At 46.1% G+C, this 27,049-nt stretch overlaps 1 protein-coding gene across 4 annotated transcripts in view; it reads left to right on the forward strand.

Moving 5' to 3' along the window:
• LOC144823468 (carotenoid-cleaving dioxygenase, mitochondrial-like) overlaps positions 1 to 27,049 on the forward strand; it is a 501,856-nt gene that overhangs the window by 346,710 nt on the left and 128,097 nt on the right. For all 4 annotated transcript variants that reach the window (XM_078682005.1, XM_078682008.1, XM_078682007.1 and 1 more), the window contains 2 exons: positions 5,942 to 6,102; positions 21,059 to 21,226. In XM_078682005.1, coding sequence (XP_078538131.1) covers positions 5,942 to 6,102; positions 21,059 to 21,226 — 329 coding nt within the window. The remainder of the gene's footprint in view (positions 1 to 5,941; positions 6,103 to 21,058; positions 21,227 to 27,049) is intronic.

Raw genomic sequence — 27,049 nt, forward strand, 5'->3', positions numbered from 1 at the left:
TGTAGCTCTTCTAACTCGTGGGAACATGGGATTGTGCACGGCTCTGGAGTGACAATTTTTAGCCACTCAATAATTGTCATTAAGGATTGTCGCCCATGGAAGCGCTTTCCTCTTATGTTAGAAATCGTCAACCTTTCGTTTTTTCAATTGACAACTAGAACTCTTTACCTCACTCTCCTTTTTTATAGAGGACTAAAAGATACCACATTCTGAGTAGGTGAGGGTGGGGCTGGTTATTTTGATTTTCAGTTGTATTTTTGAGTAAACACTTTTTGTGTAAGCCATCATTGTTACGGTTGTATTATTTGTTTTGCAGCTTTTCAACATGGTTATGGTTGAAATGTTTTGGGTTAGAGGTATAGGAATTTGTTTCAATGTTTGTTTGGATAGGCATTAGATTGCGAGGTCACGCCATGTGGGTCTACACTAACCTGTGTGTAAATTGCCCCTCAGGCCTTTAAAATCCTTGCTTGTGTACAGGTGCTCTCTTTTACTTTCATTTAGTATTTGTCAAGGCGCAAGATGGACCAGCATTTGTATTGTATGCAGATGTTTAGAAATAAGGATTATGATATCTGGCGATTTAATGATGGCGCTTCCTGATTTTGTATAGTAGACATTTTTGGGCCTATTTCGATGTTGGTAGACCGAGTGTCTGACCGACACCATAGTGGAATAGAGTCAGTCCCACTATCAGTAAGAAGTTCCACCCTCTGACTTCGGATGCGACCGAACGTCCATTTTTCCATTGCAGATTGTGCAACTGCCGGAAAAGGGCCGCAGCACAAGCTGCAATAGAAAAATGTATGTTTTCAAACATCCATGCACCTTGTGCCAGGCACCATGCAGTGCCTGCCACATGGTGCATGGATGTTTGAAGGGGCACCACAGGTGCCCCCTTAGGCCCCATAGCGGAGGGCCAGGGGGTAAGGAGGCCCTGCTAAGGACCCCCAAAGTCACTTTCTGCCTGCCTTTTCATGGAGGTCGGACCACCATGAAAGGGCAGGTGGAAAGCGACATTGTAATCCCGCCGGGGGAGCCGAGGCTGGCTCCACTACCATTTGGGGATTACTTTTTTGACCGCCACCCCTTAGGAAGCTGAACGGAATTCCCCTGCGGGTTTCCCTCCTACTGCCAGTATCGTAATACGGCGGTCGGACCGAAACTTCTGATGTTGGAAGGCTTTCTGCCCAACATCATAATGAGGCCCTTTGTGGTTGTCTTTGACTTTTCTATGTCGTCCTTTTTTAATTGTTTATAGATGCAGAGCCAACACATGCAGGAATCTCCCCGAGATCAGAAGACAGGAGTTAAAAGCAATAGACTCATCCTTTCCGGATATTAATTACAAGCAGGTATTTTATGAGTTTTAAATATTAGTTTCTATGTAGCTTCATTAGATTTAGTATTTTGTGAACTGGTAAACTATATGAATTACAATCGCCCTTTCTTATTTTTAGATTGAATATTTATTGATGTTATGTGGATTGTGCATAATCTCGAGGAACAGGGCACCCATTTTGTTTAAAGATGTTCGGATTTTCGAGTGGAATAGCAGATACACCTTGCGTGCGACCTGGATGTCTGAATATTCAGTTCTTTAAATTGTTGTCCAATGATTGATCTTGATGGGATACATAGCCCCCGTTTCGCTACATCTGTTTTATATGAAATATAAACTGCATTTGTTTCAGACTGAATAACCATTGATGGCTTCTTGGAATTCTTGCTATTGGTAGAAAACAGAGCAGACTGTTTGTTTAAGGATGTGTGGATTCTCTAGTGTAATAACAGGTGCGTCTCGTTTAAGACCTAAATGGCCAAATTCTTGCTGCATAAACAGACCTATAATGGCAACTCCTGAAGGGTTATATGACTGCTTGTTTCCATGAATTATGTTTCTATGTCGCATAATGCAGATTTGTTTTACTATTTCCTTAATTGTTAGCTGCTTTATTGCACTCCATATCTATAACAAGGTCATCTATTGGCCCATTATACACGCTGCGGTTATTAAATGATTACGTACAATATTGTCATGATGTGCATTTTTTTTACAATTATAGGGGTGTTTGAACAGACATTGAATGAGGTATGATGCTTTGTATAATTTGAATGTTTGATTAACATAAAATTATGAATTTGGTTAATGTTGAATTCGGCCAAATGATAATTTCAAAAGTTAAGTTGATCTATACTAATATAATAAAGAGAGAGCCCAAACCTTTGAGGCGGGTAATCTCAGGAACCACAGCACCAATCACAACACCCAATACAGCGTTGGAAAGGTCAGTTGCAGCAGAAGGACATAGGCTATGCAGACGCCCACCATATACATTTAAAAGGTAAAAGAACCTTGCCAGCAAAGTAGTCCCTTGTGGGCGTGTCTTCGTTGTGCTGTGGGCGTGTGCTGGAGGCGTGACAAACGGTGGGGGCTTGTGGTACGTTCCGCCCTTCATGCCATGTCTCATATCGTGTGCTGTGGGCGTGTGCTGGGGGCATGGGCGTGTGCGGGGCATGGGATTACGGGGGAAAAAAGCGAGCGTTGTGCCCAATATTTCATTGTTTTTTCTTCCCAGGTTCTGTACATTCCAGCTCCGGGTGTCCACCCTGCTCCCTTTAAATACCCCTGCACTCCATAATCATAACCCACCCTTACTCCTTAAAATACCCCAACACCCTTAAACACTAACCCATCTTAACCCTATAAATATACCCTGTACTCCAAAACCCAAACCTATCCCTAAACCCTAAAAATACCCCTGTACCCCAAAACCAGTCCTGAACCCTATAAATACCCCTGTACCCCAAAACCCAAACCTATCCCTGAACCCTAAAAATACCCCTGTACCCCAAAACCCAAACCTACCCCTGAACCAAAAAAATACCCCTGTACCCCAAAACCTAAACCTAGCCCTGAACCAAAAAAATAACCCTGTACCCCAAAACCCAAACCTACCCCTGAACCCTAAAAATACCCCTGTACCCCAAAACCTAAACCTAGCCCTGAACCAAAAAAATAACCCTGTACCCCAAAACCCAAACCTACCCCTGAACCCTAAAATACCCCTGTACCCCAAAACCCATACCTATCCCTAAACCCTAAAACTACCCCTGTACCCCATACCCAAAACTATATCTGAACCCTTAAAATACCCAAACACCCCAAAACATATACCTCAGTACCCCAAAACATATACCCCTATACCCATACTTACCATATCCAAACATTAAAAAAAACATGCTTTTACCATTCATGCATTTACAACGAATGTCGTTGTAAATGTATGCGTGGTAAAAGCATATAAAATGTAATGCCATGCGTTATAATGGCATTGCGGAGTCATGGTACTTTCGTAATGAAAGTATGCGGAGTGATGGTATGCGGAAAGAAAGTTGCGGAATAATGGGTGTTTACCCTCCCCCGGTAAGTACATTGGTGGCACGGCGGCCCACATCTCCAGCAACATACTCAGATTTTTTCACCACCAATTTGAAAAACTCACAGGTCTCTCTCATTGATGGCCGGCACCGACATACACTTTTAGACACACCTCCCGCCACAAGTTCTAGAATTGCGAACTTTAGAGCTGGGGAGCTACGTTCGAATCTCGGCATCAGCTCAACATCCTGTGATTCCAGGCAAATCGCTTTGTCTCCCCGTGCCTACCACAAATGAATGTGTTCTTCTGTAATGTAAATTGTGCTCATGCCATGTTGTCGAGTTCGCGCTATATAATATTGCAAGGAAAAATAAAGTAGGGAAACTCGAGTTCACACACTACTGAACGCGCACTCGTAAGTGCTTTCGCAGTGCACTGTGAATCGGAGCGTTTCACAGGCCTGTCACAGATAAGAAATGCTATCAAAACGAAATCCTACAAAACAATATACTACTGGCCGGCAGCAATTCATACCCGGACAACGTCGCGACGGGCTGCTAGTTAGCTATATTTGAGTAATTTATCATATTTAGTTTGGAGACACAAATTATCTGAGTTTGAAAAACATAAAATAATTTTATGAGATAACCATGGAGAACAATAGATCCTTATTGTCTATTTCAAAGGTCATAACCTGCATTTAGGAGTGCCTAAGATAGTACTGACATGTAGTAATGCAGTTTACCTGAAATATAAAGTAAAGACACTGCGCTTTGTTTATGTAATTAGCAATAGGAAATTGTGAAAAGACTACCAGAGAAAACAAATATTTTGTGAAAATAATATTTTTTCGTTTGTCTTTAAACAATTTCCTTGGTTAAATAATGTGTAACTCTCACCTAGACAAACTAACAAAGTGAACAAAAACATTGAGAGATTGCACCATGGTAGGGGCTGATGAAGTGTGATATACAATTAATTGGGGTTTCTCCCAAAAGGAATTGGAGGTTGGTGCCTGCTTTTCCTTGTCTACTCAATGTAGTTTCTCCCTTTTTGAACATATCTGAAGTCTTTCTGAACTGTTTGTCTGTATACATTGTTTTTTGTATGTAAGTGCCGAGGGGTCAGGTATGAGGCAGGAATGTGTTTCTCTTAAATTATAAATTAACTGTAGAGTTTGTAATTAAATGAAACAAATTGTTGTGTTTGTATATGCTCTCAGTGTTTTCTCTTCTCCTTTTTTCCTGTACCTTTTTGAGATTTGCTGATTTATTTTTTGGATGCACATTTATGATTTAGAGAGTTTGATTCATACCAATTCTGCTAAAGGTTATCAGGATGATATGTTTTGGTAGCATAGTTTGAGCAAACCAGTTGTTTGTTTTGTTGTTCTGTTTTAGCTTTTTCAGAAGTATATTAAGCGATATCTAGTTTTGTAGTAACTAACGTGTAGCCTTACCAGTAGTTTGTCAGATTTGCCTCCTATTAAGCGTGATGTGGTCACCTTTTAACGTTTCTGAAAATGGGACTCTGGATGATCTTTTTCAAGCTTCTAACTGATAGTATTACAAATACTTCTACTTAGTGAAGATTATTGCCATGTCATTAGGTGAACTAAGGAAACCAGGAAATATATGCGTCTCCAAGTCCTCTACTTTCAGGATGGAGATAAAAATGAAGACCAGAAGGCGTGTGGGGTTATTTCTGTGCAGATCAACCCCTCAAAGTGCATTTTCTGTAAAGTGGTGCTTGCTTGTTTCCTTTATTGTCAAGTGAAATATAGAACACCCAATGATCTTGATTTTCTTGGCTATACTTTGAAAAGACTTAGATAAATTTCAGAAATTGGGATTAGCACATAATGGACTAATAATTGAACCATTATGTGTGTGCCTTCATAGCTTCTTGTCAAAACCACTGATGTCTCCATCTTCAGGTTCTTAGAAACCCTACTCCCTACTACACTGTATTTATATTAAATCTTGAATAGGGGATTAACACCAAAGTAGGGCATGTGCAGTTAAAAAGGCTTACAAATAATTTATTATATTAGAGTTAGGTTAAACACATGACTTCTCGATGTTCATATGCTTCATTTGGGGCTGGGGAATCCAAGGTGACTATTGGACCAAAATTAGGTATTGTAGTGGGAGGTAGAGAAGGGGCCTACACTGACACTGCTTAGAAGGGGCCACAGAGCCTACGATGCACCAAAGCAGGTAGCATGAGAACAGTTTGGAGAAGGCATTCGTCTCCTCAAGTAAAACACTTTGAGACAAATGGATAGATGTATTCAGCTTAAACCAGATGATACATGTGAGTAAGCAAATTCCCAGAGACAAAGCATGTGGGTCAGCATACAGGAAAGTGGGATTTTGGTGATTAAACAGGATATACTGAATATCTCATACAAGGTAATGTCACAACAGAAACAATAGTAATGATAGAGGACTATATTGGTCAGTGGGGTATACACAAAGGCTCTGTGGAAATCAAAAAGAGTAATTATTTAAAAATGTCATAACATTGGCTATTTATTCTCCCATTATCTCTTTCAGGAATGACAGAGAACTATGTTGTGTTCATTGAGCAACCAGTGAAGATTGATTTGATGAGACTCATTACTGCGCAACTCAGAGGAAAGGGGTTTTCTGGGGCCATCAAGTGGACACCAGAAGAAAATACAGTTTTCCACATTGTAAATAAACATACTGGAGAGGTATGATTGACGCAGCATCCTACACTATTGCTTCTATGGGTAATTTTTTAAAGGAATGTTATGCAATATCTGTCTTTTTAAAGTGTATCCCTTGACAGGTTTAAAAAAACACTTGTTTTTCATTAACTAACGGGGAAATAACATACATATGTTCGTTTATTCACACAGACCTCCTTTATTTTCCAACTTCTTTAAAGATTGTGTCAAGCAGTCTGTAACTGAGAAAAATAGGTCAAATAATAGGGAAAAAATGAAGGAGGACAAATATTCAGATTTGCACCAATAGGAAAGCTATCAAAGTCTTTCCATTCATTCTACACCTCTTTGGTGATCGACCAAGCATGTTGTGCCCTCTCTTGATAACATAAAATGTGTTAGATCGTCATTTAAATTGATTAAGAAAAAATATGAGATTTAATCTTCTCAAATTGTCTGTGACTCCCATAGGCAAAGTCTTCATATAATAATTAAAATAGTGTGATGTATTGGAATGCGTTTGTGAGAAGTTGGCCTGATATATGATGTTTCCAATTCTGGAACCACCCTGTATCAGTCCAAACAACCCTTATGGTGTCTGGTTGTAAGTCAACCTTATTAGACAAGCTATCCTAGGGGTAGCATGGACTAAGCAGCCTTAAAGGCTTAACTTAAGAGGTCGTGGTAAGCGAGCTGTTTAACCACATACAATCCTGTAATATCAAATGAAAGGACACCACACAAGTATATATTATAAAAATATATGTATTTATTACTAGAAACAATCCCCAGTATTCTTTATGAGTAAAGGGGCACAAGCGTTAAATCAAAAGCACAGTATAACATACAAAGTTGCACAATTTTGGATGAGGCCAAGGGGCCACTCAAACCATATACTAAAAAAATGGTATAAGAGAGACCATTCGATCAGTGGTTAGGCCTAGGGCCTAGGGAATCGCTGGGAGCAGTCGGGACAAGCAATGCTGAAGTCGGGAAAAGCCCGCGGGATTCGGGTGCAGTGCTGAAAGCACAAGCATGCATCAATGTTAAGTCAATGGTGCGTAAAAGTTACACAAATAGAGTTTAAGGACATTTCCGCTGAACCTAGAGGAACAAAACTTAAGACACAGACCCTAGAGGTGTGTACCAGTGTGGGAACACCGGCGTTGCAATGTTACCTCACCCACAGGAAGTGGGTGCACAGGGTCGAAGTTGAGTCGGGTTTCGTCACGCAGGTTCTTGGTGCTTGAAGCTGAAAGGGCTGCAGGCGAGGTGAAGGAGAAGTGTCCGGTGGAGTCCAAGGGTGGACTCAAGTCGAAAAGTACCTGAAAGCAGAGGGGACAGAGTCTGGGTCACTCAGCGTGACCAGGGTGGAACCAGGACGGAACCAGGCAATGTCTGGCGCAATCAGGTGGTTGTCGAGGAGCTTCTCTCCGCTGTCACGTGGGCTCTGGGGCATCTACGATGTCCAGGAGCGGGTCACGATCTGTCCCACGCAGGCTCTCGCCGTCGGCGCTGTCGGCTTCAAGATTGGAGCAAACAACACTTGGCAAAAGCAATCCACGCGAAACCGGGAGATTGCTTCTCACTCAAACCAGGAGGGTCAGAGTGGGGGCTCCTTTTCAGGGGAGCGGGTGCAAATCTGGAGCAACCAGAATCGCAAGTCGAATTTCAAGTTTCGTCGGCACAGGGGCCACAAGCCAGCTGGCAAGTGACCGGACCAACGCGTTGAGCCAAAAGAAGCAGAAGGGCCCCACGCAGCACTCGTAGAGTGTGGAGGGCTGAACTTCGGTGCAAGAGTGGCTCAGGGTTGGGGCTTCTCAAACCCCGTTGTACAGCTTTGAGGGTCACTCATGGGCTGCACGGTCAGCGTCTCGTGGTCTTTACAAGATGGCGTGCCCCACGCTTCCGGTCGCCTCCACGGGTCTCAGCTCTGCAGGGACTGTGGATCGGGCTGTTAGAAGGCAGGCAAGCTTGATCTCGTCGATCTCTGTCGCTCGAGTTCCGGCGGGAACTGCAACAAAGCAGACGTCGAGGGCTGGATGGTGCCTGTTTGCACAGGGTGGTCACTCCTTGACCACAAGGGAGATTCTTCAGTCTTCTACATTGAGTAGGATGTCGAAGGGTCCAGAGTTTTGTTTCTTATGTTTCATCAGGATAATCTGAAGTGCATTGGCACTGCTCCCACTCTTATTCGAATCTGGGGGGCTGGATTACCTGCTAGGTCCCCTCCTATGGGTGGGACCCAGGAAGGGGGTGGTAACACCCCTTTCCTTTGATCCAGGCCATGCTGGGACTGGGGCTGGTGTGCCCCAGAACCGGTTTGACCGGATTATGCAAGGGGCAGCCTTGTGCTCCCGATGCAGTGTCTGGTTTCTTTCAAACCTCCCTGCTACAATCCACTATCTCCTGTCTGGGGGGGTGTGACACCTCCCTGCGACAGGAAACCCTTTGTCCAGGCCCCTTTGGCTGAGTTTCGGTCAGCTTCAGGGGGTCAGACTTGTGTCTGTGGCAGAAGCATCCATTTTGTGGATCTGAGGCCCTTTTAGAAATTAACCGCATTTAAGTAAAGTAACATGTCTTACCCCTCTAGAGGGGTGGAATGCTATCCCCGTCGCCAGAACTGGCGAGGGGATAGTATTCCAAATCGTATGACACCTTACACGACATGTTTTGATAAAGCCAAACCAAAGTTGCTATATAACCGCGAGGATTATAATGCACTTAATAGTATATGGTATGGCATTATCCTGAAACAGCTTAGGGATTTGTTCCCGAGGGCTGCAGACAGGCTCAGCTCATGCTAGAGCTCCATCTCACATTAAACCACGCACTCTGCCTCCAGGATTGATAAGGCCTTCCATAGGAGTGGCTCACAGGTTTATATGTGTCCAGATATAGGTTTAGATATAGGTATACTATATCTAAGCAAGGGGTGATTACACCATCTTGCCCCAGCTGAGTGATCAGCCAGTTGTGTCAATTTAAGAACCAGCCAGGGGTGGCAAAAGATATGCTGCAGCCCCTGGTAGGCCTTGGTTGCACCTATGCCCTGAGCCCTTTTGGTGCATGGTACAGGGGCTAACAAGGAGTCCATTTCCAATTGTGGTATGTACCTATAGCACATGTATTAATAATTTAGAGAGAGAACAGCAGGCTGGGGGTCTGATTAGCAGGCCCACAGCCTCAGTAGTCGAAAACCAGTGAAGCAAAAAGCAAAAATTTGGGGTGACCATAGGATAGCAGACCCTACTCTCCTACACAACCCCCCCCCCAAACGCAGGGACATTAAACTAATCTTGACTAGATAAGTCTTCATGTTCTAAGTGGAAGTACCTGGAGAGACCATCTGCATTACCATGGTCAGTCCCTGGGCGGTGCTCCACTGTAAAGTCCATCCCCTGTAGGGAAATGGACCACCTGAGCAGTTTGGGATTTTCACCCTTCATCTGATTGAGCCACAAGAGGGGCTTATGGTCTGTCTGAACTAGGAAGTGAGTTCCAAACAAGTAGGACCTCAACTTCTTCAGGGCCCAAACCACAGCAAAGGCCTCCCTCTCAATGGCTGACCAACGTTTCTCCCTGGGGGTCAGCCTTCTGCTAATAAAAGCAATGGGCTGGTCTTGACCATCTTGATTAAGTTGTGAAAGCACAGCTCCCACCCCCAACTCAGAAGCATCCGTCTGTACAATGAACTGTATTAGTAGTCAGGACTCTTCAGGATAGGTGCAGAGCACATGGCCTTCTTCAGGTCATCAAATGCCTACTGACAGCTAACTGTCCACTGAACCTTTTTTGGCATCTTCTTGGATGTCAAGTCATTTAATGGTGTCACAATGGACCCATAGTTTTTCACAAACTTTCTGTAATACCCAGTCAGGCCCAAGAAGGCTCTGACTTGTGTCTGGGTAACTGGAGGAGCCCAGTCCTGTATGGTCTGGATTTTGCTCTCCAGTGGTTGAACCTGACCTCCACCCACTAGGTGGCCCAGGTACACAACCTTACTCTGCCCTATCTGGCACTTGGTAGCCTTGATAGTCAGGCCTGCCTTCTGCAGGGCCTCCAGAACCTTCTTCAGGTGGATCAGGTGATCCTCCCAGGTGGAGCTAAAGACAGCAATATCATCTAGATATGCTGCACAAAAGTCATCCAACCCAGCAAGGACTTGATTCACCAACCTTTGGAAGGTGGCAGGTGCATTCTTCAAACCAAAGGGCATCACCACAAACTGATAATGTCCACTGGGGGTAGAGAATGCTGTCTTGGCTTTTGACTCCTCAGCTAGTCTGATTTGCCAGTAGCCAGCTGTCAAATCAAATGTGCTCAGAAACTTGGCAGAAGCCAATCTGTCAATGAGCTCATCTGCTCTTGGAATGGGATGTGCATTTGTCCTAGTGACAGCATTGAGACCTCTGTAGTCCACACAAAACCTCATTTCTCTCTTTCCATCTTGGGTATGAGGTTTTGGCACCAGGACTACTGGGCTGGTCCATGGGCTCTCTGATGGCTCAATCACTCCAAGCTCCAACATCTTTTGCACCTCAGCCTTGATACAATCCCTGACATGGTCAGGTTGCCTGTAGATCTTATTCTTGACAGGACAGGCAGACTGTCACCAGTGTCCACCTCATGGGTGCACCAGTTAGTCTGACTTGGTGTGAGTGAAAACAAGTGTCTGTGGGCTTGCAAAACCTGTCTGCAGTCCATCTGCTGCTGGTCAGTGAGGCTGCCTGCCAAGGCTACTCCATCAACTGAACCATCATCAGGGTTCTGAGAAAGCAGGTCTGGGAGAGGGTCACTCTCTTCCTCCTGTTCCCCATCTGTGGCCATGAGCAAGCTCACGTCCTCCCTGTCCACAAATGCTTTCAAACGATTCACATGGAGCACCCTGTGGGGGCTCCTAGGGGTTCCAAAGTCAACCAGGTAGGTGACTTCTCCCTTTTTCTCAATGATAGGGTAGGGTCCAGTCCATTTGTCCTGGAGTGCTGCTGGGGCCACTGGCTCCAACACCCACACCTTCTTCCCTGGCTGGAACTCAACCAGAACAGCCTTTTGGTCATGCCAAGCTTTCTGTAATTCTTGACTGGCCTCCAGGTTTTTGGATGCTCTCTCCATATACTCAGCCATCCTGGAGCGGAGACCAAGTACATAGTCCACTACATCTAGCTTAGGCTTTTTGAGAGGTAACTCCCATCCTTCCTTCACCAAACATAGTGGACCCCTCACAGGGTGGCCAAACAAAAGTTCAAAAGGGCTGTAGCCAACCCCCTTCTGTGGGACCTCTCTGTAAGCAAAGAGCAAGCAGGGTAAAAGAATGTCCCATTTCTGCCTAAGCTTCTCTAGTAATCCTTTTATCATTCCCTTGAGGGTCTTGTTGAATCTCTCCACAAGCCCATTGCACTGTGGGTGATAGGGTGTGGTAAACTTGTAGTTTACTCCACATTCCTTCCACATTGCTTTCAAATAGCTAGACATGAAGTTGGTACCTCTGTCTGATAATACCTCCTTTGGGAAGCCCACTCTTGAGAAAACTGCAATTAGGGCTTTTGCCACCACAGGTGCTGTGGTGGTCCTCAGGGGAATAGCTTCTGGATACCTGGTGGCATGATCCACTACCACCAGTATAAATCTGTGCCCAGATGCTGTTTGAGGATCCATGGGACCCACAATATCTATTCCAACTCTTTCAAAGGGTACCCCCACCACAGGTAGTGGTATGAGGGGGCCTTTGTTGTGCCACCTGACTTACCACTGGCTTGGCAAGTGACACAGGAGCGACAAAACTCCTTGACATTTTCTGACATATGAGGCCAGTGAAAGTGTGAAACAAGCCTGTCCCACGTTTTGTTCTGGCCTAAGTGTCCTGCAAGGGGAATATCATGGGCCAAGGTAAGAAGGAAACCCCTAAACTTCAGAGGTATAACCAACCTCCTGGTTGTACCAGGCTTGGGGTCTCTAGGCTCTGAGTAAAGGAGTCCATCATCCCAATACACAGTATGGGTACCTTGGGCATTCCCTGCAGCCTCAGCAGCAGCCTGCTGTCTGAGGGGTTCAAGTGAAGGGCAATCTAATTGAGCCTGCCTCAGGTCTGCCCTTGAGGGCCCCCCTGTCCCCAGAAACTCAACCTGGTCAGGTTCAAGTTCCTCAGAGACAGTCTCCTCTTGGACTGCAGAATCAGTTTCCTGTGAAACCTGATCATCAACCTGGGGCAAGGTGGAAGGCTCAGCTTTTCCTCTCTTGCTTCTTCTCTTGGGTTGTGGTTGGTCTATTGTTCCAAGATCCACCACTGGTTCAGGAAGGCACTTCTTAGCCTGAGTCCTTGTCACTGCAAGGACATGTGCTGAAATCCCTAGCATTTCTGCATGAGTCCTGTACTCCACTTCTGACCAAACTGAGCTTTCAAGATCATTGCCTAACAGACAGTCTACTGGGAGGTCTGCACTCACAACAACTTTCTTTAGGCCATCTACCCCTCCCCAGGAGAAGTTCACAACTGCCACACTATGGGAAGTAGTGGAGTTGCTTGCATTGGTCACTAGGTAACTTTCACCTAGTACAATCTGTCCAGGGTCCACAAAGTCAGGTGTCACCATTGTGACACTGGCACATGTGTCCCTGTAGGCCTGAGCCAGTTTCTCATTGATTAAAGGCGTCTGCCTATATTTGCCCAGGTTACTGGGACTCACTGTAGTGGACAAAGCCAAGTCCACATCATATAGGAGAACTGCCTGAGTAGGGATTCTGACTAGGCCAGATCCTACTTCAGTACCCAGAGTTAACCCTACTACACCCTTTGGCTGTGTTCCACCACTGCTTACTGAACTAGGGGGTGCAGGTGCTTTAGGAGCTGCAGTGGTGGGGACTGGATTTTTCTTGGTGCATTCACTGCCCCAGTGTGAAACTGATTTGCAGGTATTACACCAAGGTTTCTTTGGGCCATCATTCTTCTTTTTCTTCTTTCCATTTTGGGAACCACCCTCCTTGTTACTATTTTGGGGGCCTGAAGACTTCTGGTCCTTTTCTTTATCTTTCTGATTCCCACCCTTCTGGTCTGTTTTCTTCTGGTCACCACCTTGGTTCTGGGGTTTCTGCTTAATCCTTGTTCTGACCCATTTGTCTGCCTTCTTTCCCAATTCTTGGGGAGAGGTCAGATCAGAGTCAATAAGGTATTGATGCAACAGCTGGTTTATACAGTTATTAAGGATCAGTTCTCTCATGATAAGATTGTACAATCCTGTATAGTCTGAAACTTTACTTCCCTGCAACCAACCCTCCAGAGCCTTAGTGGCACACTCAACAAAATCAGTCCAGTCTTGAGTCTGTGCTTTTTGGGTGTCTCTGAACAACAACCTGTATTGCTCAGTGGTTAGGCCAAACCCTTCAATAAGAGCACTCTTCAAGACAGAGTAGTTTTTGGCATCCTCAGGTCTAACTGTGAGGAGCCTGTCCCTCCCTTTCTCTGAAAAGGAGTACCATAAAATTGCAGCCCACTGATCCTGAGGAACCTGCTGTACCATGCAGGCTCTCTCAAGAGCAGTCCTCCATTTGTGGATGTCATCCCCTTCCTTGTAGGGGGGCACAATTTTTGTCAGGTTTCTATTATCATAGCTCCTGTCTTTTTCTCTAGGAATATTGCTGCCACCAGTGGCATCTAAGCCACACAACTTCTGTTCTCTTGCCAAGGCAAGTCTAGCTTGAGCCAGGGCTACCTCCTCCCTCTCTATTTGGAGTTTGACAGCTCTCATCCTGGCCTTATGCTCTATCTTCTGAGAGGCAGTCATACCTCTCTGAGATTCTCTTGAGGCACTAGAAATATGAGAGTCCCCTGATGGAGATCTCATTCTTCTGTTGCCTGGGAGAATGATCTGGTGGGATCTGGGGAGGTGCTGGCCCTCTCCATTTCCCAGTAGGTTTAAGTTGGCCTGGTTAAGCCTGGCAACTACAACCTGGTTAACCCCCTGATCCTGATCTTCAGGGTCCTCTACCTCTGAGTCCTCCTCCTCTTCTACCTCCTCATCTTCCTCCTCTGGGGTGGTCTCAGTGGCTGGGGGGTTCACTCCATCTCCTGATTCTAAGGGAACTGCATTTGCCTTTTCTAAGTCATCCTGTTCTAGAATGGCTATCAGGGAAGGACTGGTGGGACTTCTGCCCCTTTTTAACCCTCTTGAGATGCATAAGGCAACCAAGTCTTTGTGGGTTAGTTTGTCATAGCTGGAAGTTGCCTGGGTAAGGTCAACTGTCACAGGAACAGACCCTGAGGCTTTTCCTGTGTCAGACATGACTCTAGTGTGGTGTAAGTGATGCACCTACCTACACTAAGTGTTTCCCTACTGTACCTTGCTAGTGAGTTGTAGTCAGGGTGTGCTAATCCCTTTAATCTACAACTACTAAGTTCAGTAGAACTTAAATATGCTAAGCTTTTGATTTATATGTACCTAAAGGTACTTGATGTGATCTTTCAATTTGATAAAAAGATTGCAATGGTAAAACAAACAGCAAGCTCAAATCCCACCGCTGCCACCAATGTGAGAAGTTGGCCTGATATATGATGTTTCCAATTCTGGAACCACCCTGTATCAGTCCAAACAACCCTTATGGTGTCTGGTTGTAAGTCAACCTTATTAGACAAGCTATCCTAGGGGTAGCATGGACTAAGCAGCCTTAAAGGCTTAACTTAAGAGGTCGTGGTAAGCGAGCTGTTTTACCACATACAATCCTGTAATATCAAATGAAAGGACACCACACAAGTATATATTATAAAAATATATGTATTTATTACTAGAAACAATCCCCAGTATTCTTTATGAGTAAAGGGGCACAAGCGTTAAATCAAAAGCACAGTATAACATACAAAGTTGCACAATTTTGGATGAGGCCAAGGGGACACTCAAACCATATACTAAAAAAATTGTATAAGAGAGACCATTCGATCAGTGGTTAGGCCTAGGGCCTAGGGAATCGCTGGGAGCAGTCGGGACAAGCAATGCTGAAGTCGGGAAAAGCCCGCGGGATTCGGGTGCAGTGCTGAAAGCACAAGCATGCATCAATGTTAAGTCAATGGTGCGTAAAAGTTACACAAATAGAGTTTAAGGACACTTCCGCTGAACCTAGAGGAACAAAACTTAAGACACAGACCCTAGAGGTGTGTACCAGTGTGGGAACACCGGCGTTGCAATGTTACCTCACCCACAGGAAGTGGGTGCACAGGGTCGAATTTGAGTCGGGTTTCGTCACGCAGGTTCTTGGTGCTTGAAGCTGAAAGGGCTGCAGGCGAGGTGAAGGAGAAGTGTCCGGTGGAGTCCAAGGGTGGACTCAAGTCAAAAAGTACCTGAAAGCAGAGGGGACAGAGTCTGGGTAACTCAGCAGTGACCAGGGTGGAACCAGGACGGAACCAGGCAATGTCGGGCGCAATCAGGTGGTTGTCAAGGAGCTTCTCTCCGCTGTCACGTGGGCTCTGGGGCATCTACGACGTGCAGGAGCGGGTCACAATCTGTCCCACGCAGGCTCTCGCCGTTGGCGCTGTCGGCTTCAAGATTGGAGCAAACAACACTTGGCAAAAGCAATCCACGCGAAACCGGGAGATTGCTTCTCACTCGAACCAGGAGGGTCAGAGTGGGGGCTCCTTTTCAGGGGAGCGGGTGCAAATCTGGAGCAACCAGAATCGCAAGTCGAATTTCAAGTTTCGTCGGCACAGGAGCCACAAGCCAGCTGGCAAGTGACCGGACCAACGCGTTGAGCCAAAAGAAGCAGAAGGGCCCCACGCAGCACTCGTCGAGTGTGGAGGGCTGAACTTCGGTGCAAGAGTGGCTCAGGGTTGGGGCTTCTCAAACTCCGTTGTACAGCTTCGAGGGTCACTCGTGGGCTGCACGGTCAGCGTCTCATGGTCTTTCCAAGATGGCGTGCCCCACGCTTCCGGTCGCCTTCACGGGTCTCAGCTCTGCAGGGACTGTGGATCGGGCTGTTAGAAGGTAGGCAAGCTTGATCTCCGGCGGGAACTGCAAAAAGCAGACGTCGAGGGCTGGATGGTGCCTGTTTGCACAGGGTGGTCACTCCTTGACCACAAGGGAGATTCTTCAGTCTTCTACGTCGAGTAGGATGTCGAAGGGTCCAGAGTTCCTTTTCTTATGTTTCATCAGGATAATCTGAAGTGCATTGGCACTGCTCCCACTCTTATTCGAATCTGGGGGGCTGGATTACCTGCTAGGTCCCCTCCTATGGGTGGGACCCAGGAAGGGGGTGGTTACACCCCTTTCCTTTGATCCAGGCCACGCTGGGACTGGGGCTGGTGTGCCCCAGAACCGGTTTGACCGGACTATGCAAGGGGCAGCCTTGTGCTCCCCATGCAGTGTCTGGTTTCTTTCAAACCTCCCTGCTACAATCCACTATCTCCTGTCTGGGGGGGTGTGACACCTCCCTGCGACAGGAAACCCTTTGTCCAGGCCCCTTTGGCTGAGTTTCGGTCAGCTTCAGGGGGTCAGACTTGTGTCTGTGGCAGAAGCATCCATTTTGTGGATCTGAGGCCCTTTTAGAAATTAACCGCATTTAAGTAAAGTAACATGTCTTACCCCTCTAGAGGGGTGGAATGCTATCCCCGTCGCCAGAACTGGCGAGGGGATAGTATTCCAAATCGTATGACACCTTACACGACATGTTTTGATAAATCCAAACCAAAGTTGCTATATAACCGCGAGGATTATAATGCACTTAATAGTATATGGTATGGCATTATCCTGAAACAGCTTAGGGATTTGTTCCCGAGGGCTGCAGACAGGCTCAGCTCATGCTAGAGCTCCATCTCACATTAAACCACGCACTCTGCCTCCAGGATTGATAAGGCCTTCCATAGGAGTGGCTCACAGGTTTATATGTGTCCAGATATAGGTTTAGATATAGGTATACTATATCTAAGCAAGGGGTGATTACACCATCTTGCCCCAGCTGAGTGATCAGCCAGTTGTGTCAATTTAAGAACCAGCCAGGGGTGGCAAAAGATATGCTGCAGCCCCTGGTAGGCCTTGGTGGCACCTATGCCTTGAGCACCTATAGTGCTTGGTACAGGGGCTAACAAGGAGTCCATTTCCAATTGTGGTATGTACCTATAGCACATGTATTAATAATTTAGAGAGAGAACAGCAGGCTGGGGGTCTGATTAGCAGGCCCACAGCCTCAGTAGTCGAAAACCAGTGAAGCAAAAAGCAAAAATTTGGGGTGACCATAGGATAGCAGACCCTACTCTCCTACAGCGTTGATAAAGCATAATGTGATCTTTATATGAGAAACTAGCAGCCCGTCCTGACGTTGTCCGGGTATGAATTGCTGCCGGCCAGTAGTATATTGTTTTGTAGGATTTCGTTTTGATAGCATTTCTTATCTGTGACAGGCCTGTGAAACGCTCCGATTCACAGTGCACTGCTGATGCACTGACGAGTGCGCGTTCAGTAGTGTGTGAACTCGAGTTTCCCTACTTTATTTTTCCTTGCAATATTATATAGCGCGAACTCGACAACATGGCATGAGCACAATTTACATTACAGAAGAACACATTCATTTGTGGTAGGCACGGGGAGACAAAGCGATTTGCCTGGAATCACAGGATGTTGAGCTGATGCCGAGATTCGAACGTAGCTCCCCAGCTCTAAAGTTCGCAATTCTAGAACTTGTGGCGGGAGGTGTGTCTAAAAGTGTATGTCGGTGCCGGCCATCAATGGGAGAGACCTGTGAATTTTTCAAATCGGTGGTGAAAAAATATGAGTATGTTGCTGGAGATGTGGGCCGCCGTGCCACCAATGTACTTTCCGGGGGAGGGTAAACACCCATTATTCCGCAACTTTCTTTCCGCATACCATCACTCCGCATACTTTCATTACGGAAGTACCATGACTCCGCAATGCCATTATAACGCATGGCATTACATTTTATATGCTTTTACCACGCATACATTTACAACGACATTCGTTGTAAAAGCATGTTTTTTTTTAATGTTTGGATATGGTAAGTATGGGTATAGGGGTATATGTTTTGGGGTACTGAGGTATATGTTTTGGGGTGTTTGGGTATTTTAAGGGTTCAGATATAGTTTTGGGTATGGGGTACAGGGGTAGTTTTAGGGTTTAGGGATAGGTATGGGTTTTGGGGTACAGGGTTATTTTTATGGTTCAGGGCTAGGTTTAGGTTTTGGGGTACAGGGGTAGGTTTGGGTTTTGGGGTACAGTGGTATTTTAAGGGTTCAGGGCTAGGTTTGGGTTTTGGGGTACAGGGGTATTTTAGGGTTCAGGGAAAGGTTTGGGTTTTGGGGTACGGGGGTATTTTGTAGGGCTCAGGGATAGGTTTGGGTTTTGGGGTACAGGGGTATTTTTAGGGTTATGGGGTAGGTTTGGGTTTTGAGGTACAGGGGTATTTATAGGGTTCAGGGCTAGGTTTGGGTTTTGGGGTACAGTGGTATTTTTAGGGTTTAGGGATAGGTTTGGGTATTGGGGTACAGGGTATATTTATAGGGTTAAGATGGGTTAGTGTTTATGGGTGTTGGGGTATTTTAAGGAGTAAGGGTGGGTTATGATTATGGAGTGCAGGGGTATTTAAAGGGAGCAGGGTGGACACCCGGAGCTGGAATGTACAGAACCTGGGAAGAAAAAACAATGAAATATTGGGCACAACGCTTGCTTTTTTCCCCGTAATCCCATGCCCCGCACACGCCCATGCCCCCAGCACACGCCCACAGCACACGATATGAGACATGGCATGAAGGGCGGAACGTACCACAAGCCCCCACCGTTTGTCACACCTCCAGCACACGCCCACAGCACAACGAAGACACGCCCACAAGGGACTACTTTGCTGGCAAGGTTCTTTTACCTTTTAAATGTATATGGTGGGCGTCTGCATAGCCTATGTCCATCTGCTGCAACTGACCTTTCCAACGCTGTATTGGGTGTTGTGATTGGTGCTGTGGTTCCTGAGATTACCCTCCTCAAAGGTTTGGGCTCTCTCTTTATTATATTAGTATAGATTTGTCTTATTTTCAGATCTCAGTTGTAGGTAAGGCCTGCCAAAGGAATTGTTTTGGAATGTTCTTTTTAACAATCTTTGATGGATGAGTGATGAAACATCAGCTTCAAGATTAGTTTTGTTCAGCTTAATATTTGTACATTGCTTACTAACCAACAATGTACCCTTTAAGGAATACCACAACAGGACTATACAAATAGAAAATGTTAAATAAATTAAACATACATTAACTGACAGTTAAATAAATTATTAAAGCCAGGATTAAATGTAGAACTGGAGTACAATGCAATACCCCCCAGTAGCACTAAAAGATCCCAGAAGATAAATATGTTTAACATTGTGGGTGTCACTGAGCCTACAGTGGAGCTGCACACTGCCTGTAGGCTGAAGGAAATGTTGTGTGGGTGTCATGTTGTTTTGGCGTAGCACCTAATTTCTGTTTGTTTTTCAAAAACAAGTTCCCAATGCAGTAGTCTTTTTTTGCAAAACACAAAATAAATGGACCTGAGGCACTTGATTTATGTCCCTCTGCACTGGACCATTGATTGATTTCCGTGCCTTGCGGTCAAGGGCAGGTAATTTGAGTGAAAGTTGCCCTGTCTTAAATAGTTAACTGGAGACTGTCACCATGCCTCACGGCCCATTGCCATTCAGGACCCAAGGTCAAGGATGGTACAACTTGTGTAGTTCCTTCGCCTGTAAATTGCTCCACCAAACACTGATTGACCCCTTAGTCATGTCTGTTTTCCACTATAATTCCTGCCTCCTTTGTTGCTATTTTCTCCTAAAAAATTGTATATTATATGGTTGGATTTAATTCATGGTTTGTCAATGGACTGGATTGCAAGTTTATTGTTTCTCGGGTTGGAACCCATTTCCACCCAAATCAGCTATGTTTTCAGATTGTGATACGTGGGAACAACTATTAGCAGGTTTAAATTTAGTTTTCATCTTTCTGAGGTAGATAGGTTAGTATCCTTTCTAATACAATGTCTGTGCCAAAAAAGTAAAGCACTTTTTCTGGAGAATTGCTCTCACCTCTGATGTACCTTAATGATGTAAAGATTCCAATTTGTGTACACTGAATTACCAGGACTCTGTTAAACCCTAGCACATGGTATTCAGTACTAACCCTAAAGTAGTAAAAGTAAGAACCAAGAGCTTCCCAGAGGCAGATGGTCTGAAAGCTGATACTGGGGAAACCAAGCCAAAGAACACACCTCAGTTTTCCATTACTCAAAATTCCACAGAGCAGCTCATAGGTGAGGAAGACACAGAAGTAGTGGATCCAGAGAAGACGAAGGAACGAGTCGATCAATAAGTGGATTGAGGTTTATGTTTCTGGCAGAAGTCCATCTCCAAATAGAATAATCTCTGCTCAGCATGTAGAATTTTGTTCGACCAAAGACTTATTGACATTCCACCCACTTATTTCAGCCCAAGAATTGACTCTCAAATTCAAGAAGATCTGTGTATACAAAGTTAGAATTCCAGAAGGCCCTAACCCATGCACTTGATTTTGCTGAAAACATATTGTACTTTTATTTTACCTAATAGAATGTATTTGAGACAAAATGATCTTATGAATTTGTGTTTTCTAATAATTACAACATTAGTCATCTTTGCAGCTCAGATGAGGAGCCACGATACAGTAACTGGAAGATGTCAAAGTTCCCATATTAAGTAGGATGGCTCATTGGCCTGGTCACATCTGTTACATATGTGTGTGTAATGTGTTATTTTTCGGTGATTTGGTCAATGAAATAACTCTTCCGTCTTACACAGATTACCATTTAAATCCAAGGTCGTATTGAATTGGGCTGCAGTCTATAAAGTGACTTTCAGAGAAAAAAGGCCGTTAGGATGCCATTATATTATCGTGTCAAATTTTGGAATATACATTTTTGTCATAACGTTTGTGTTTTTAGTTTTGTTTTGGAAAACAATGTTCTTTTTTTTTTTTACACTTTTGTAGCTATACCCTGTGAAGTATTACAGCAAGCCATTTGCTTCTTTCCATCAAATCAATGCTTTTGAAGACCAAGGAAGCATAATTCTTGACCTCTGTTGCCAAGATGAAGGTGGAGCATTAGGAGCCTACCAATTGCAGAATTTGCGCAAAGAAGGCACAGATTTAGAGAAGGTAAATCTTTTCTTTTATTTTCTAAACATGAAATTTCTTGTGTCATTACTTGGATTATCAGTATGGGAAGGCGTACCACTACCAAACACAATCTGGTTACCTAACAGCGCAGTTCAAGGAGAATCTCTGCTTAGACCCAAATAACTATTGCACAACCTGCAAGCATTTCCCCAGAGAAATATCTCTTATATTCAAGCACTTTTAAACAATATTCAAGTGAAAAACACAACACAATAACATTTCAAAAACAATTTAGAAAGAGGAAAAATAAGAAGACATATACACTGTAGAGAGGCACCGATACTCCAATCTGCAGTATCCTTGGCAAGTAAATCTACAGAGCTTTGCTTAAGTCGGGTCTGGTGGCTTAGTGGACTAATGCATCCACTTCAGGGTCATGTGTTCAAACTCCCGGTCACAGGTTCAAATACCGGCAGGTCCACTCTGTGAGAAGTTGGCCTGGTATATGATGTTCACTATTCTAGTGACCACCCTGCACCAGTCCAAACAACCCTTTTGGTGATGGTTGTAAAGTTGGAGGGTGCCCTTGGAGGGTCACCTTCCACAGGTAGAGACACACTAGGTTCACCTGTGGTTGACATGAACTAGTGAGGTGTGGTGTGTGCACCTACCTACACTAAGTGTTTCCTACTAAACCTCTCTAGGAGTTGTAGTCAGGGTGTGCCAGGCCCTTTGGTCTACAACAACTAAGTTCAGTAGAACTTAAGTATTATAAGTCTTGTTTTTTTTTTTTTTTAAATTTTTTTATTGGGTTTTATCTATCAAAAATCATGACAATAGATCTCAATACATTACGACATTCGTACATCAAATAGGTAAATGCAGGTCTTATGATCATAAGTGTAATTCCTCGATACGTCAAGAGCTTCGTGTGCCCAGTGTTCGACCTGACTCAGAGATATTATGATGCGTTGGATAGGCTATAGCGTGTTACCTATCAGTAAATGGCGGTAGGTGAGGCACATATCGCACTGTCAGTCCTCTCATGGCAGTATGTCTCGGTCAGGTGTGGGCTGCCCTTGTAGGCGTAGTGAGCTGGGTTAGTAATGCAGGAGTTTCCGTAATCTTTCGAGATCCATCATAGCTATATGTGCTCCCAATGTATAACTGTGCCCGGATTGTCTGCCGGTTCAACTTTCAACTATTCTCAACTGTGGGGGATCAACAACAGGGAAAGTAGGGTGTTTGGGGGGGTTCCAGTTGCAGCTCTACCGGATTTCTGTTGTCAGGGTAAGTGTAGGTTCTCGATGGGGTGTAGGTGTATATCAGGAGACGCACATGAGGGGGAGTGGCTGCACAGCCATTGCGGTGTCCGTGGCGTTGTCTAGGGGGGTTTCTGGGCCGGCCTACAATCAGGCGCGCTCTCAAGTGTCTTGTGTCTCTCAGATGGTCCCTGTGGCTAAAGGGGCTGGATCGGGTTGTTGGGTCTGGGGTTGTTCACCTGTGAGTGGCTGGGGGGGGGGGGTCTGTCTCGTGAGTAAAGGTATGTAGTAACTGTGCCCATTCTAAGGAGATAGGGTGTTTACGGGTCCCCTTCAGTTCCTCCTCTCTAAGTGTTTCTTCCTCTGCCTTCCCCCATTTTTTCACTGCGCCTATCCAGGCTGCCTCTGGCGGGCCTGTTGGGGATCTCCAGTGCATGGCTATCCCCCTCTTCGCCAGCAGGATGGCTAGGGACATAAAACGGTATTGTACTTTCTCAGGCTTTTTCTTGCGGAATATCCCAAGAGCACAAGCCTCCCAAGTTGACATATTTGTGACCTGGGTCGTGTCTTTCAGTGTTTGGTGCACTCTGTCCCAATACCCCTGGATAGTGGGGCAATCCCAGAACATGTGTCTGAAGTCCGCGGCGTGAGCGTGGCAGCGGGGGCATGTAAATTGTGTGTCAGGATAGAACTGTTGGAGACGATGCGGTGTGAGGTAAGCCCTGTGAAGGATGTTGAATTGTATGTTTCGGAATCGTGCATTTCTGGAGACCTTTTTGGGGTATTCTAAGGCATTGTCCCATTCTGTGTCGTGTACCTCCCGTCCTATGTCTGTTTCCCATTTCTGGCACAGTGAGTGTAATGTCGGGAGGATCAGTGTACGCACTGCTTTATAAAGCCAGGTGATCAGATGGCGACCTACCCCCATGTGTAGAATAGCGTGAATTACTGGATGTGTCGGGGGTTCCTCCAAGTTGGGGTTCCAGAACCGTTGACTACTATCCACAAGTTGTCTGTGTATCAGGAATTGCCCGGGTGGGAGATCGTATTGTTCCATCATTTGAGCAAACGTCTTGATCTGGCCGTCTTCGAACATGGACTCCATTTCCGTATCCACTAATTCCGTCCAGATTCGTAGGGCACCCTCCGTGTAATATGCGTCCCCTCTAGGGAAGCCCACTAGTGGCAGTAGGGGTGAATACAGGGGTTTGTCCTTTGACAAACGGTGAACCCTCATCATGCAGGTACGGGCCATTGAAACCAGAAGCGGTTGAGAGCGCGTCGGCCTGGTTCCAGGCAGCAACAGTCTACGGAGTGCCGGTAATGATGTGGGGCCCTACGTAGAGATCGATTCCCCCATGTGTCGCCCTGCCGTCCAATACGAGAGCCATTGTAATTGTGCTGCCAGAAAGTATGCCTCAAAGGCCGGTGCTCCTAAACCTCCCTCTGTCTTGGGCAGATATAGTGTCATTAATGCCACTCTGTGTCTGCCGCCTCCCCAAATCAACTCCGTGAGAAGGCGATCTAACTCCTTGAAAAAAGAGCGCAGCGGGATCACCGGGAGATTAGCGAAATGATACAGCAAGCGGGGGACCATTACCATTTTCGCTAAAGCTACCCTTCCTATGGGGGCGAGGGGTAACGTCTTCCAAAAGCCTACCGCCGCTTTCAGCCCCGCTAATGTCTGACAATGGTTCCCCTCGAATATATCTTCAGAGGTGTGATACAGGCGCACTCCCAGGTATCTAGGAGCATCACCATTCCATGCAAGGGATTGTGACCCGATCCGTACCTCGAACGGGGCTAAGTGGGGACTAAGCGGGTATATCGTGGACTTGTCCCAGTTTACCTTGAGACCTGAAGCCCTCGCGAAATCCTCCAGCGCCTCCCAGATGAGTGTTAGGTCCCGGGTGGCGTTCCGGATATAGATTTAGTAGGTCATCCGCGTATAATGAGACACAGTGTGTTGTGTCTGCGAGCGGAATTCCCCAGTCACCACCTTCCAGTCTCAGGCGCAGTGCCAGGGGTTCCACCGCCAGGGCGAAAAGTAGGGGGGACAGCGGGCATCCCTGCCTGGTCCCCCTTTCCACTACGAACCCCGGGGAGATGTACTTGCCTAGTCTAACCCGGGTGGTGAGTTTTGTATAGAGGAGCTTAATGTATTCCAGTAACCTTGGTCCTATGTTGAGTTTCTGGAGGACCACAAATAGATAGGGCCATAGTAGGGTGTCGTACGCCTTTTCTAGGTCTAGAATCAGGCAAGCAGCATTGGGGAACTGATCCCTCGTGGTGTCCTGTATATAGAACAATCTACGTATGTTTTGCGACGTATTTCGTCGCGGCACAAAACCGCATTGGTCCGGGTGGATTAGCGGGGGCAGAATCTGCGCCACTCTGTCTGCCAGTATCTTGCCCAATATTTTGCAGTCCGCATTAAGCAACGTAATGGGTCTGTAGGAGGATGGAATAGTGGGGTCCCTATGCGGTTTCGGGAACGTGACTATCACCGATTCTCTCAAGGATCCCGGCAGCTCACCTCTATCGAGCGACTCGTTGTACATAGTCACCATATGTGGGACCAACAGGGCTGAGAATGTGCTGTAGTATTCGAGAGGAAATCCATCTATGCCCGGGGCTTTGTTACGGGCTAACGCTCTGATCGCTTGATTGATCTCTGTGACTATTATTTTTTTGTCTAGCTGTTTTTGATCTGCTGGCGGGACCTGTGGAAGTGCCAGTGGATGCAGGAGTGTGTCAATCGCGTGTGGATCATTCTGACTCGGTGCTCGATAAACCGAGGAGTAATAGGTGTGAAAAACCGCTAATATTTCAGATTGTGATTGTCGGAGTCTTCCCGCCTGATCTTTAATTTCCGTGATGGGTCTCATCTCTATGTTTTGTTTAGCAAGCCATGCAAAGAGTGACCCTCCCCTCCTACCCTCATGGTGTACCTTAGCGGCATATAGTCTGAAATTATATTTACGGAGGTCCCTCAGTGTCGTAGCATAGGCTGTTTTTGCCGCGGCTATCTGCTCAATAGTGGCTTCCCCCTTGTCTTCCCTTTTCGTGAAAGTCGCCAGGGTCTGTTCTGCGTCATGTAATGCTCTCTCAAGTGCTTTGCGCACTCCCACTACCATCTGTATGCATTGCCCTCTCGCTACTACCTTATTGACATCCCATTCCAGCGATCTTGTAGAAGCTGTTCCCATGTTTAATGTAAAGTGTTCCCGATTATGATCCCCATGTTCCTGCTTGAACACTTGATCCGTGAGGCATTCCCGTGGCAATTTCCATGTAGGTATCGGGGGTGAGGCGGTTTCCATGTAAGGGTTAGTATATGTGCGTCATGGTCCGATAGGACCCTACCTAGGTAATCTGTGTGCCTTACTTTGGGAAGTAGGATGGCGGAGCATAAAAAGCGGTCCAAACGGACACATAGGTCGTGAGGGATCGAACGGAAAGAGTAAATCTTGGCGTAAGTGTGGCACGCTCTCCACACATCTACTAGCGCCCAGTGTTCCACCCACCTGTTAAAGAGTTCCGTCTGTTTATGGATCGGTGAATGTGCCGGCGGGGGATGGGATCTATCTAGACTAGTGTCTAAGACGCAGTTGTAGTCCCCACCTAGAATCCACGGGGTAAGTGTCTGTTGGGATAGTGTCCTCGTAAGACGGTCCCAGAAGGTGGTCTGTTCTACATTTGGGGTGTATATGCTACCGATCAACACGGATTGACCATCCAGCTGTCCCCCTATCATTGCGAACCTGCCTTCCTTGTCTATGTGTCGTACTTGCTCCTGAAAGGGGGTGCCTGGCCTAATCCAAACGAGTGCTCCCCTAGCGAATGCTGAATTCCCCTGTGGCGCATACAGTGCCCCTCCATTTCCTTTGTAGACGTGTGGCCTCCACCGTTGTCAGGTGGGTCTCCTGTAGGAGAGCTATATGTGCCTGTTGTCTTTTAATGTAGGCATACACTGCATAATGTTTGCTTGCTGTGTGCATTCCCCGCACGTTCAGTGTAAGGAGGGTGAAGTCTGTGTTAGGAATCCTCGTTGTCATGGGTGACATCGTGTATCGTCTCTGCTCCTCCCTATTCGCCCCATCATTTGTGTCATCCCAGCCGGTCTCCCCCCCGAGGAGCATAGGAAAGTAGGTTAACAAGGGAAACGGTGCAAAAAGGTCCGGGAAACAGTGCCAACTGATAGGGCCTATTGTACGAGACAATACGTCCAAACTATACATTTCAGTGTCTCTAGTTCGTTACATTGGGGGGTGCTAACGTTTCTTCACCGACGGTCGGTGTTGTTGCTGCCCATTTCAATCTGCAGAAGTGATTATGCTGGTCGTTGTGTCCTCTGCATTTTTCTGTCCTATGGCACTGGAGAAGCTGTGCTACCTCGAGGTGCTCTGCTCGGTAACCAATCGTACAGTCCAAGTTCATCATATTAGAGTGTCCGCTGTTTGCGGGGTCACGAGAGGTGGTATTAAGGAGCCCCACGGGAGGTACGCGTCTCACTGAGTTCCTCCTCAGAGGAGAAGATGTGTGGGCCTCCATCTTCTTCCGAGCCCACGCTCGTGCGCCTGGCCTCCGCCGCAGCTTG

The sequence above is a fragment of the Lissotriton helveticus genome, chromosome 3_1 (genome assembly GCF_964261635.1).
Source record: "Lissotriton helveticus chromosome 3_1, aLisHel1.1, whole genome shotgun sequence".
Taxonomy (NCBI): domain Eukaryota; kingdom Metazoa; phylum Chordata; class Amphibia; order Caudata; family Salamandridae; genus Lissotriton; species Lissotriton helveticus.